Source organism: Vipera berus (assembly GCF_964194415.1).
Source record: "Vipera berus genome assembly, chromosome: 1".
Classification (NCBI taxonomy): Eukaryota; Metazoa; Chordata; class Lepidosauria; order Squamata; family Viperidae; genus Vipera; species Vipera berus.
In genome coordinates, this window is record NC_138202.1 from 121,815,092 (window position 1) to 121,827,160 (window position 12,069).

Genomic DNA, 12,069 nt, shown 5'->3' on the forward strand with positions numbered 1-12,069 from the left:
TTTTGTGCTGCATAGTTTATTTATTTCTTTGCAGGACCAGTACGTGTTGGGGTATAGGGCTAGGAGTATTCATTCTCTCTCCATGTCCTCTCTCTCCATTCATTCACAATAACAGACTGTTCTCTGCTGGCTCTCGCTCCCGCTCCCTCTCCCTCTCCATCACCTGATCACCTGCCAGTTCCTTCTCTTCTCTTCTCCAATCTTTTGCAGGCTTTTCAGCAGTCCCCGTGGGACGGATTTGGGATGTGGCAAGGGATCATGCTCCAGGCAGGGAAGCTTGCATGTGTGGGTGCATTGCTCCTGGCATCTTGCTCCTCTCCCTGGCGGCCATGATATCCAACCTCCCAAATTAGGAGCTTCACTTCACAGCAGGCATGGGGGAGGCCTTGTCCCCTTCTGGGCCCAAGTCTTCTCCTCTCAGAGGCCTCACTCACTTTCTCCTTTAGAAATCCTAATTCTCCTAGCACTCTAGCCCAGAGGTAGGCAACCTCGGCTCTTTTATGACTCATGGACTTCAACTCCCAGAATTCCTGAGCTGACTCAGGAATGCTGGGAGTTGAAGTCCATGGGTCATAAAAGAGCCGAGGTTGCCTAGCCCTGCTCTAGCCTACGCTTGTAGGAAAAACCCCAAGACAGGAAGGGGAAAACCTTGTCCAAAAAGAGCTTCAGTAGCATAGCAAAAGGGACAGACAATTACTGAGCTTAGAGATGCGTCACCCATCCGCTCGCCCACAAGCAAGGAGTCCTGCTCCCTTGAGGGTAGGGGCAACTCTGTGGCTTTGGTCCCGGAGGCAAGACTGGGCAGGTGACTCAGCCTCATTCTCTGGGCTATGCTCACACATGCCCCCCCCCCACTCTTTTCCTCTGTCTGTGCATGGCCTGCAGGTAGCTCTCATTACTGCTGCAGCAGAAGGATCCAGAAGGGGCAGGTAGCCACACTCAGGTTGGGAGTATAACTACACATGGCTATCAGAGCACACGTATGTGACTCAGGGCACCTGTCACCATGTAACGGCAGATGAGAGTTTTCTTTTCAGGCAACAGTCAGACCCCATACAGGGGCAGGAAGCCTCACCTCTAACACATGCATACATGCATGCAACACACACACACACACACACACACACACACACACACACACACACACAGCTGCAACTCTCTTTCTGCCCTCCTCCCGCCAAAGGGCAGGAAAAGAATAGAACAGAAAAGAAGAAAAGAAAAGGAAGTGCAGAAAGGGAGCCGAAGGAGGGAGGCTTTGGGGAACACAGAAGGCCTCTTGTACATTCAGTTCAGCAGGTGAGGTTGTCCAGTGGTGCTCTTACAAAAGGGGTGTGTGTGGGAGAAGGTGTGGGAACTGGCATCCCCTGATTTTTGCACATGGGAAGGGTTGAGGGTTGAGATGGGCCAAGTCGCTCTGGGAGTTACAAGACCTACAGCATTTCATGCTGTTGCTGCGTGGCTTCGCTGACCACCTGAAGAAAGACAGAGATTTCAGTTAGGGAAAGCCCTATAGGCCCACCCTCCTGGCCTTCTCCCCAATCAGGTGGGGCGCCTTTGCTCATTCCCACCATTGGCTTCCCTATTTCTGCTTTATAGGGACAGAAGAAAAAGGAAGACAACTGCGTCCAACTGTGTTCCTTCAGATGCATCTCCCATTCCTTATTCTCAGCCTCACATCAACAGGGTGAGCGGTTCTCAACTTAGAACGTTCCCCCTGCTCCATAATAGGAAGGAATGATACACTCAAGACTGCCTTCATTGACTTTTCGTTGGGGTTTTCTACTGGGCAGCAGGGTCGCTAACCCTTCTGAATTTCATCAACGCCCACAGCCTGTCAGCTTACCTCCCCATCACGTGTCTCGATGGTTTTGATGGTCACTGTCTTTTTGGTGTGGACCTCAGAGCTCCTCTGCTCCGGGCTGGTCTCTGTGGAACAGAAAGAGGCAACAGTTGGTAATGGCTGCACTCTGGCATGCATTTCATGGGAGAGTCCCATGAAGAACTTGGAGTCCAGAGAATTTGGAGGGTGGGGTCTGTGGCTAGGGATGTTTTCTTCCAAGCACAACCTCACTGTTCTCCATGACTTGCTCACACCAAGACTTAAGAGGAGATGGGTACCGTTTTCACTTCATGTCCCTGACACACACACGCCCCACACCGGCTCTTGCCAGCCTAACTGAACAGTGTATGTAATGCAATAAACATTTATGCCAAAACAAAACAATCTTCCAAGCTCTTATTCAGTTCTACTAAATTTGGCCGCAGCATCAAAACAGATCTTGAATTCAGAACTAGAATTACTGCAGCTTTGATATTCCGGCTTGATTGCCCTTATCTTTTAGCCTTCATAAGACCCTTTTTGGACACAACGGAAGAGTTTATCCTTGTTCTGATGCAATGCCGAGAAAGTAGTAGCTATCCTGTTTGGTTTTGTTAGTGGTATGTATGTTTGTAGTATTCATCATGCTTCATTTCTTACTACAGTCGTCTTTGTTTACGGTGTCTCACCAAGAAACATGTTAGAAAGAAACTTAAGAGGAGAGATGGATCCCTTCAGCTCATTTATACATTTCTGGATAGAACTATATATTATTATGCCTGGTCCCAACCCCCCACCCACAAAGAACCAACTGTAGAGAGAAACAGCTCTAGGTGAGACTGGGTTTGAGTGGAAGGTAGGCTGGGATGTATAATCCTTTCTTTGTCTGAGTGTTTTGTTCTGAACCTGACCCTCCTCCTTGCAGAGTTGAGGGTGTTCAGATACATTTGTCTTTGCAGGCCCATTTCAGGAACTCCAGGTCTAGAGGGGGGAGTTAGAGAGGGAGAGTTATAATTGCAGAGAGTGACTCTGTAAGTGGTTTCTAAGTTCGATAAATATTTTTATTTTTATTTTATTTTATTTTAATTCCATTTATATCCCGCCCTTCTCCAAAGACTCAGGGTGGCTTACAAGCTTAGCAGTAGCCTTCATTCTATGTATATGCCTGCTTATTAGGGCTTTCATACACCCCCCAAGTGGCATTATTACAAAGTCAGCTTAATTGCCCCCAACAATCTGGGTCCTCATTTTACCTACCTCGGAGGGATGGAAGGCTGAGTCAACCTTGAGCCTGGTGGGACTCGAACCTGCACTAATTGCAGGCAGCTGGTGTTACTTAAGGAGGCATTAGCCCACTGCACCACCAAGGCTATATATATATAGATAATATATAGATATATATATATAGATAAATATAGGGAAGGGCGCTATTTTTAATTGAAAAGCAATCTCTTTCTCCCCTGCCTCTAAATGCCATCCTTTAAAAACCAAAAAAAGGTTTTAGTCGGGAATAAGCAGAACAGATTATGATAGGCATGAAACACCTAATTCCATCCTCATTTCAATCGCTCTTCTAAAACGAACCTTGGAGATGGGCTTTTGTCCGTTTCTGCTCCATTTTTAGCATTACAAAATAACCCAAGCGATTTGCATGCCCAAAGATCCCTTTTAACCACATAGACCAGATCCAGGTCACTTACCTCGGAAGTTGATGGCAGAAAAAGTTTGAATGGGCAGTGAAATTCTGTAAAGAAGGGAAAGGAAAGGGAGATTAAAATAGCCTTGTCTTTCTTTCTTGTTTTCAGATTTCCTATGTTCTACAGCAGCCTCCCCAACAACCATCATTATCCCTTATGGTCCTTTTAGAAGGGGGGGGGGAAGAACACTTAAATCTGAACTAATTGTATTCTTCTGGCTTGCATGCTGAAGTGTTGTTTCCAGTCTAAAACTGAATCTTCATGCAAATTCAGCATTATTATAAAATGCAAGTCCCACTAATCCAAACTGCTCAGCTAAAAGAAAAAGTAACATTTGGCTTCAAGAGATTCACTGTCTATTTCTTTCCTAAGAGAAAATTAATGTCATCAACTGTCACAACAGAAGGATGCATTTCCTTCTTTGTTATCCTTTGCTGTCACCAAGCACAAAGGCAGAGTTCAGATACTGTGATAAGCCACGCCTCTTTTACTCGGTCCAGAATTGCAGTAGATTCTTGTGTAGCAGTAATACACTGACACTTCACAATCGGTGTACAAACCTACTACCATTCCATCAGAACAAAACCCACCCCGGACACATCATCTACCAACTTTAATGGACCTAAGCTACCTTCACAGGACACGCAGAGGCAGATAGTGCTCACCTGCTCTCTTCACCCTCCAGCAGCTTGCGGTAAGTGGCAATCTCAACGTCAAGAGCCATCTTGACATTGAGCAGGTCCTGGTACTCGCGCAGGTGCCGTGCCATCTCATCCTTCAAATGCCTGATCTCCTCTTCAAGCCTCTGGATTGTGTCCTGGTAATTGCCAGCCTCACCAGCATAGCGCTCCTCCATCTCCCTCATCTGCCTCATCAGAGAGTCATTCTGGAAGTCAAAAAGAGGAAAGCAGTGAGGAGAAAGGAAAGGGGAGATTTCTACCCCCTTTCTTTGTTGAATATAAAAAAGAGGGGGGCCCTCCCCCATCCATTCAAGGGACATGCTGTAAGAGATTGTCGATTGGGACCATCAGCTGAGATTTTACCAGTCAGCCTATATGAGGATCTTCAGCTGGCCACAGAACTTTCTCTACATTGAACAGATTTCCTGTCAGTCTCCCTCAGAGATTATGAATGACCTCTCCATCTGACAGCTGTGCAAAGCTACATCTGCCTGAGCAGTTTGCTTTCTCCATGCTTCCCTTGCATTTGCGTAGAGAAATGGGCGTAGGGAAGAGGAAAAACATTCCTCCCTAAAATGCTTCAATGCAAGGTACAGTATTCTGAATTTGACTCCATGATTAATCTGGCGTGGCAGCTCACTCACCGTGCCCTTGAGAGCATCAATCTCACAGGTGAATGATTGGATTTGATGCCGGTACTCCATCATCTCCTGCTTGGCTTGGCGAAGGGCATCATTGTTTTTATTTGCTGTCTGAGTCAGGTCAGTCACCTGTAGATGGGGGGGGGTGGAGGAGCAAATAGAGCACACACATGGATTAACAGGAGCGAATCCCATGAGTGAAAACTAACTCCCATCATCCCTAGTCTTTTAGCCAAGTGAAGCTGCTCTTTCTCCCTACCTTGGACTTGTACCACTCTTCTGCTTCAGAGATGTTCTTTGCAGCAATGTTCTCATACTGGGCACGGATGTCACGCAGTGCTGCGGTCAGATCTGGCTTTGACACGTCCATCTCCACCTGGACTTGTTGTTCCTGCAGCTGGGATTGCATTTCTCTAATTTCCTGGAGAAGCCACAAAGAGTGTACCATCAGGCCAGTGCAGTAGGGAGAGGCTTACTAGCCACCTCCCCTAATCCATACTGGTTAGGCAGAGAAATCCTTGCACTCAAAAATATTGGGAACCATCGAAATGAAAGGCGGCTTTCAGTTGTGACAAAACCTTCTCCAACATGATCTTTCAAGAAGATGTAAACTATCTCTCACTAATGTATGGTGGATTAAACCATTGGGTTACTAAATTAAGCCAGTTCCCAGCCAAGAAGGACATTCAGCAAGAGTTCACTTCTTTATTTGCTTACACACAATAGGCAGAATCTTGACAGACTAAACCCTTACTACCCTTAATTGATACACCCTGGGAGATTCTAGGGAGTGGCTAGCCTTACTCTCTCCTATTCAGCTCTGGGCTGTGCTACCTTTTGTCTCCTCCCCACCACCCTTTTTGAAATGTGTTCCCTCCCTTCCTTCCTTCTTTGGAAACTGCTGTTTCACTGTAATCCATCACATCAGCTCCCCCTCCATAGGCATCATCTCTTACAGAACCCCAAACTAACAACACTAGCTTGGTTTACATCACAGGTTGGTAGGGTTTGCCCAACATGTTAGGAAACATTGTGCCACCGTACCAAAATGTGGTGCAAACTAGCAGGAGAAGGCTGGTCTGGTGACATGGAACTTTTGATACCTGATACCATCTTCCTTTTTTAAAAAAAATTAAAGCTGCTATTATAGCTAAATTCTGGGCTTGATTTTCACCATCCCCTTCAACAGCCTCACCCCTCCTTCCATTCTAGAAGCCATCATTTTGAGAACTACTAAGACACATGCACAAGACAGCTGCTTACTTCTTCATGCACTTTTTTGAGGAAAGCAATTTCTTCCTGCAATGATTCGATACGCCTCTCCAAGTCAATACGGGCCAGAGTGGCTGCATCAACATCCTGTAATGGCAGAGAAAAGAGGAGCATGACCTCAGCAGTAATAATAGACCCAAGAGGTTGGTCCTCTTTAAAAGAGCATAAACTCACTAAATAGGGAAATGAACTCAGCTGCCATTTAACTCTGTGCTCCTGAAAAGGCCAAGAGGTTATGTCCACCCCACTCTGATTTTCGACTGAATCATCTGGGAATCTGACCAATGAAAACAATACTGGAAATTCTGGAAGCCCAGGAAATGAATGGGAAGGACCCCAACTGAACCAATTCACATGATCCTTGAACAAAAGGGCTACTAACATTTTCTAACTTCACTCCAGATTCTGGCAATATTGACAATGGCAAGGTAGTTCCCTGCATCTCAATTCCAAATTCCTTGAAATTCAGGGCAAATGCTGCTCCACTGTACTGTATTTATCCCCGAAGGAGTACTTACACTATTCCCTGTGGCTTATTGATTCTAATACTATAAATGATTCAAAACATTGTATCATTTAGAATATTCTAAATATTCTAATAACGTGTTAAAAGTTCACAGGCACCTAGGTTGCACAATGTTGTAGACAAAACAATAGGGGGCGTTGCGTTTATTCAAAAGGGGCTACACAGTATAGAACAGTGATGGCGAACCTTTTAGAGACCGAGTGCCCAAAAACCGCCCCAACCCTACCTCACCTGCCCGCAGGGCCACCCACTGCCTCCACGGCCCACCACATATCGCCCAAGCGGCCCAGCAACACCATGGTGGCCACGGCCTCCACCCATGCCCCGCAGCATCATCTGTGCGCAACGGGGTGCAAGGACAGAGTCGTCCTTGCTGCCTGGCTGCCATGTCCTTGGCTGCGCTGTTCTGTGCGGGCCGCACCCAAGGGTGACTCTCCTCCGGGGGGCTGCTGGTGAGGAGGGGCCATGGGGGGAGGCGGGGCTGGGGCGACAGTGTGTGTGCCCACAGAGAGGGCTCTGAGTGCCTCCTCTGGCATGTGTGCCATAGGTTCGCCACCACTGGTATAGAAGGCTGGCAACTTGATGTTCTCCAGAAATCTTGTCTTAACTATAATCCTGATAATTCCTTATATTTTGAAATCCAAATACCAATTGTCTACCTCTACCATTTTGGGAAAGATCTGAGAAAGTGCTAATAGGTGGGGGGAAAGGCACATCTTTTCTCAGAAATGAAGGGGCAAAAAATAATGCAACTTTTAAGTATGCAAAGTGATATTCCCTTTGTGCTGTTTCACAAATCTTTTCCTCATTTTCCCAGACACGCTGGGGAAAACATTTGAACTTACAGCTCTGAAAGCAGCTAAGTTGTTTTCTGCTTCTTCTTTAAGATGAATCTCCTCTTGCAACCTGTGAAAAAGGGGCAGAAAAATGAGCAGTTGGGAAGACTGGGAAATCACTGACTGGTCTATATAAACAGCATTGCCTTTCTCATGCTTTAGAAGTCAAGGCCAGTGCTTCACCCTAAACCTCTGACATGCTACCAATCCACTTTAGTAAGATATGCATCAGGAACGGGCAATTCTCCTACATTCCAAAGGGAAGGGGTGGGATCTGGCTGGTGGCCAGGCTGGGAATGGAGCAAGAACATGTCCTCTCATTGCCTGTTTTAGTCAAAGCCTTAAGCACAAAGGCATGAGCTCACTGATGGATAATGCTAACTCCCCCTTCCCTTTTAGGGTAGCACAGCCTTGCTCTACTGAGAAAAGCTGAAGCAGGAGCCAGAGACTTGCAAAGAAGCAGCATGCAAACTCTTGGGATGACCCTCAGCCTGGGATTCTGGAGATGACCCTATATGAAAGATACACAAGGTGTTGGGAGACAGGTGGAAGGCTACCAAGATGCTGAAATTCAAGATCTGTCTTCCAGGTATTTTGACATGGGATTGGTGTAGCATCACCCAAGTCCACTTTTCCTCACATATATTCAGAATTTGGGATTATAAGCTCTTATCACAATCAGCCAGGACGGTCATTGTTCATAATGGCTGAAGAAATTGAAACTGTAATCTAACATTTCTGTGGGGTTTGAGATTGGGAAAGGCTCAGCTTCAGGATTTGGACACTAAAGTTAGTGAATCATGGCCCTGGAGTTCTAGTTTCCATATTCTCAATTATTGTATCCATATTTGTGTATTTTTATGTTTACAAACACAGCACCCTCAAACCTTCAGTTCTAAATTGTCCAAGTTCCTGACATCTTAAACTACAATTTGAATAGTTGTTAGTTGCAGCTGTTGTTATATAGTGATAAGGCTTGCAGAGGCGGTCTTCTGAATAAGATTCTTGCATCAGCTTGACCCTATCTCACTCCTCCTGATGCTGGCATGGACGCTGGGAGATGTGGTCCCCCAGATCTTAAGGACGCCAAGTTAGGAAAGGCTGTTTGGTAGCCACTTCTATTTCTTTTTATGTGGTTTGGTGGGGAAAGAGCACAAGAAAAGGACAAGTGATACCATTTGCCACCTTGTTATAAGTCTTGGACATTCAATTTGCTACAATCCAAATGAGAAAAAAAAGTTCTTTTTTGCTTCTCCACAGCAGTAAACACTCAAGCCAAAGATCACAGTTGGTGCATGCTATAAAGAACAAATAAAACGACGACCCCCAAATTCAGTGCACATCTGCTCACAGAACCAGGAGAACATTTGAATGGTATATACTGTTCAAAAAAATAAAGGGAACAGAAAATAAGACATCCTACTATTAAATACAGTACATTGTGTTGTTTAAGTGTTCCCTTTATTTTTTTGAGCAGTATATTTATGTTTTTATTGTACTGTAAGCTACTCAGGGTCACTTTGGCTAATGAGATGAGATTAATTTAATTAATAAATAAAATACATATCTGATTGAAAGACATTGACCCCTGGATTTCTTTGCCTAAATTTCCCCCTCTCTTATTTATATGCACTTCCTGTCAACATGCTCAACCTTGCTATCTGGCTGTTGCTTTCTTCTGGCAGGGTCCACTTGTGCCCTGTCAATCACAAGAGAGTTAAATCTGGAGGAAAAGAGAAAGCTTCCAAGAGGATTGGCCACAGAATAAGGGCCTAGGGATTAGCCTTCCAGAAGCAGGATATGAAGGGCCCTTCTACTGAACAGCCCAGTTTCCCCCAAAAAGTATTGTATTATTTTCATCTCTCTCCTGTTGTTATAGCATTAACCCATTCCGTTGCTAGTACAAGGTGTGCCAGCACACATCCTGTGAACTCAGCTATTGAACCTTCGAGAGAAAGCAAATCATGACTTAGCATGATTTGTGAGCCCAGCTATTAGGTAAATCCAGCTGAGCAACAATCATTAGGGCTGCAAAAGCTGTAATTATACTGGTACAAACTGTAGGGGGTTATGAAGAATCCGCTGACATACAATGAAGAGCAATATCAGATAAGTTCCTGGGAGTCACTTTTCCTAATAAACTGAAACTGGATTTTTTCCCCCTTGTGAGTAGAAGAGAAATTCTAGAACAGGAGTCTTCAGACTTGGCCCTTTTATGACTTTGGACTTTTCAATTTCCAGAATTCCTCAGCCAGGCACGCCTGTGTGCCTGGCTGAGGAATTCTGGGAGCTGAAGTCCACAAGTCATAAAAGGGCCAAGTTTGAGACCTCTGTTCTAGAACAAAGATTTATAGACTTGGAAGATGTGTTGGGTAACATGGAATCTTGACCATCTGCACCCGCTTCAGTTCTGTAATGTACATTTTTTAAAACAATAATGGCACTGTCAAAGAGGGATTCTGTTACTACACCACTAATATATTTAATGTGCAACCCCAGAAGAAAATTGGTTTCTGGCTCTCACATGCAACTAATTAATTTAAAAGTTTTAAATCCACCCTATTTCTAATCTTCAGAATATCATTTCTTTTATTTCAACTCTTAAAAAACTCGTAGAAATAGATCATCAACATATCCTTGTGGCACATATATCCTGAGCTAGTCAAGGTCTTACTTAGTTGGGACATAAATAGACAATTTACATCATGCAGGGGGAAAAAAAAAATCAGAGCTACCTCATGGAAAGAGGCAACCATCAGTCATCCTCACCCTACCGAAAGGAGTCAAGAGTTGATCTGACAAGAACTTGTAACAATTGTTTAGAGTATCACACCTCTCACTTCCACCCCATCCCCTGTACAACTGAAAAGGAAAAAGCAGACCTAACTGGTGTGGAATTAAACTAAAGAGATCCCCCATTAAAAACCAAACCTCAGTGTTTGATAAGGAAGAATTATCCACTCCCTGCATAAATAAAATTACATGTGTAATTTTTTCACAAAGTCAAATCCAAACAAAATGTTTCACAAATATAATTTAGTCTTTTCATCCAATTTTTCTAAAAAGGCAGGAACTGGTGACCTTACTACTGATTTCTGAACCAGCACGGATCCCTGTGCCAAAATAAATCTCACAAATATTTTCTCAGCAGATTTAAATATTGTGCTAGGGTTTTTTTTAGATATTAGCCTTTCTCTTCAGGATGAAGACTTTAGCCCTCAAAAGCTTTCTTAAGTTTCCAAAGATGGAAAGGTTTATAAGGAGAGGGTGGTATGTCAGGAACGTCACTGGACACATTCTGAGCCTTATTCAAAGAATACATTTTCTTGGGCCCAGTGAGATAGATTGTCTCTTATTAGTTATGATGGCAATTTCAGATTAGAGCACAGGAAATTTGCAACTTCAAGGTGAATGTTGCTCAGTGCCATTTACCCAGGGCCTGGCAAATATGACATTTGCTCAGAGAGCTTTGGCATTGCTGTTGGAAGGTCAGAGCTGGAAGGCCACTCACCCTGGCTGTGATTTGCATTACCCTTTCCTGTTTAATCCATCTCTGGCCAGAGAAGCATTGTACCTGTTCGTCACTAGGAAGAAACCTTAAATTTACAGATCAACATAAATAGACAGGGATGAACTTAGAGAAAAAAACCATGGTAGCAAGTCATGGGCCTCAGTCTCACCTCTGCTTCAGCTTCTGGAGATCATCCAGCAGATTGTCCCTCTCCACATCCACCCGTGCTCGCTGGTTGGTCAGCAGCTCCACCTGGCGCCTCAGCTCCCTCAGCTCTTCCTCATACATCTCGGCGATGCGCGTGGGCTCCTTGCCCTTGAGCCGATTGACTTCAGCCACCATGAGGGCATTCTGCTGCTCCAGGAAACGGACCTTCTCAATGTAATTGGCGAAGCGGTCGTTGAGTTCCTGCAACTCCACTTTCTCATTTGTACGGGTTTGCAGGAATTCCTGGTTCATGGCATCAGCTAGGGAGAAGTCAAGGACCTCGCCGGCGCCTTGATAGGCAGAACGCAGCGGGGCTGAGTAGCTTGCACGGAAGCTAGAAAGGGTGGGCACCGCAGCACTACGGGACACTTGGTATACCCGAGAGGAGATGGAGCTGGAAGAAGAGCCCTTGGTGCCGAAGGAAGCCCGTGGGAAGGAAGGGGATGAGAAGGAAGGGCCAGCTGTCCCGCCGAAGGTACGGCGATACGAGGAGACCCTCTGGTTGGAGAAGCTCATGGTGGCAGCTTGGTGGGACAGGCAGGAAGGAAGGCAGCAGCTAGTCTGGGTGAGAAGACAGAGCCGGGATGACAGCCGGAGCTCTGCCTATTTGTATCCCTGAGTCTTGACATCATCATCCAACAGCCCCCTCCTTCTCCTCTCCCAGTTTGGAACAGCTGTGGATTCCTCTGTTGAGCAAGGGAGGAGGGAGATAGATGGCAGCAGCCAGCAAATAATTACTGGACTCGAGTCATTTTTTTGGTTCTGCTTGGCAACCGCAGCTGGTCCTTTCCCCAGGAGCAGGCCTAGAAATTGACTCAGAACTCCAGAGAGGATGATGATGGTTAAGAGATATGAAATAGAAGCGAGGAGGGGATATAGA

At 45.3% G+C, this 12,069-nt stretch overlaps 1 protein-coding gene across 1 annotated transcript; it reads right to left on the reverse strand.

The window, feature by feature from the left end:
* Positions 1-11,767, reverse strand: DES (desmin). Its single transcript, XM_081313403.1, has 9 exons — positions 11,152-11,767; positions 7,481-7,541; positions 6,101-6,196; positions 5,097-5,258; positions 4,841-4,966; positions 4,182-4,402; positions 3,520-3,563; positions 1,844-1,926; positions 1-1,472 (listed from the first exon to the last, which is right to left on the reverse strand). The coding sequence occupies exons 1-9, from the start codon at positions 11,703-11,705 to the stop codon at positions 1,431-1,433; spliced, it is 1,389 nt and encodes a 462-aa protein (XP_081169529.1). The 5' UTR covers positions 11,706-11,767; the 3' UTR covers positions 1-1,430.
* Between the last annotated feature and the right edge of the window lie 302 nt (positions 11,768-12,069).

What these genes read in the sequence shown, in the direction of transcription:
- DES (XM_081313403.1), bottom strand. Translation starts at nt 11,705, where the DNA reads ATGAGCTTCTCCAACCAGAGGGTCTCCTCGTATCGCCGTACCTTCGGC. An exon ending in AAGAGTGGTACAAGTCCAAG is followed by an intron (nt 4,967 to 5,096) that starts GTAGGGAGAAAG and finishes CCCCATCTACAG; the next exon opens with GTGACTGACCTGACTCAGAC. An exon ending in TCGAGACACGTGATGGGGAG is followed by an intron (nt 1,473 to 1,843) that starts GTAAGCTGACAG and finishes GTCTTTCTTCAG; the next exon opens with GTGGTCAGCGAAGCCACGCA.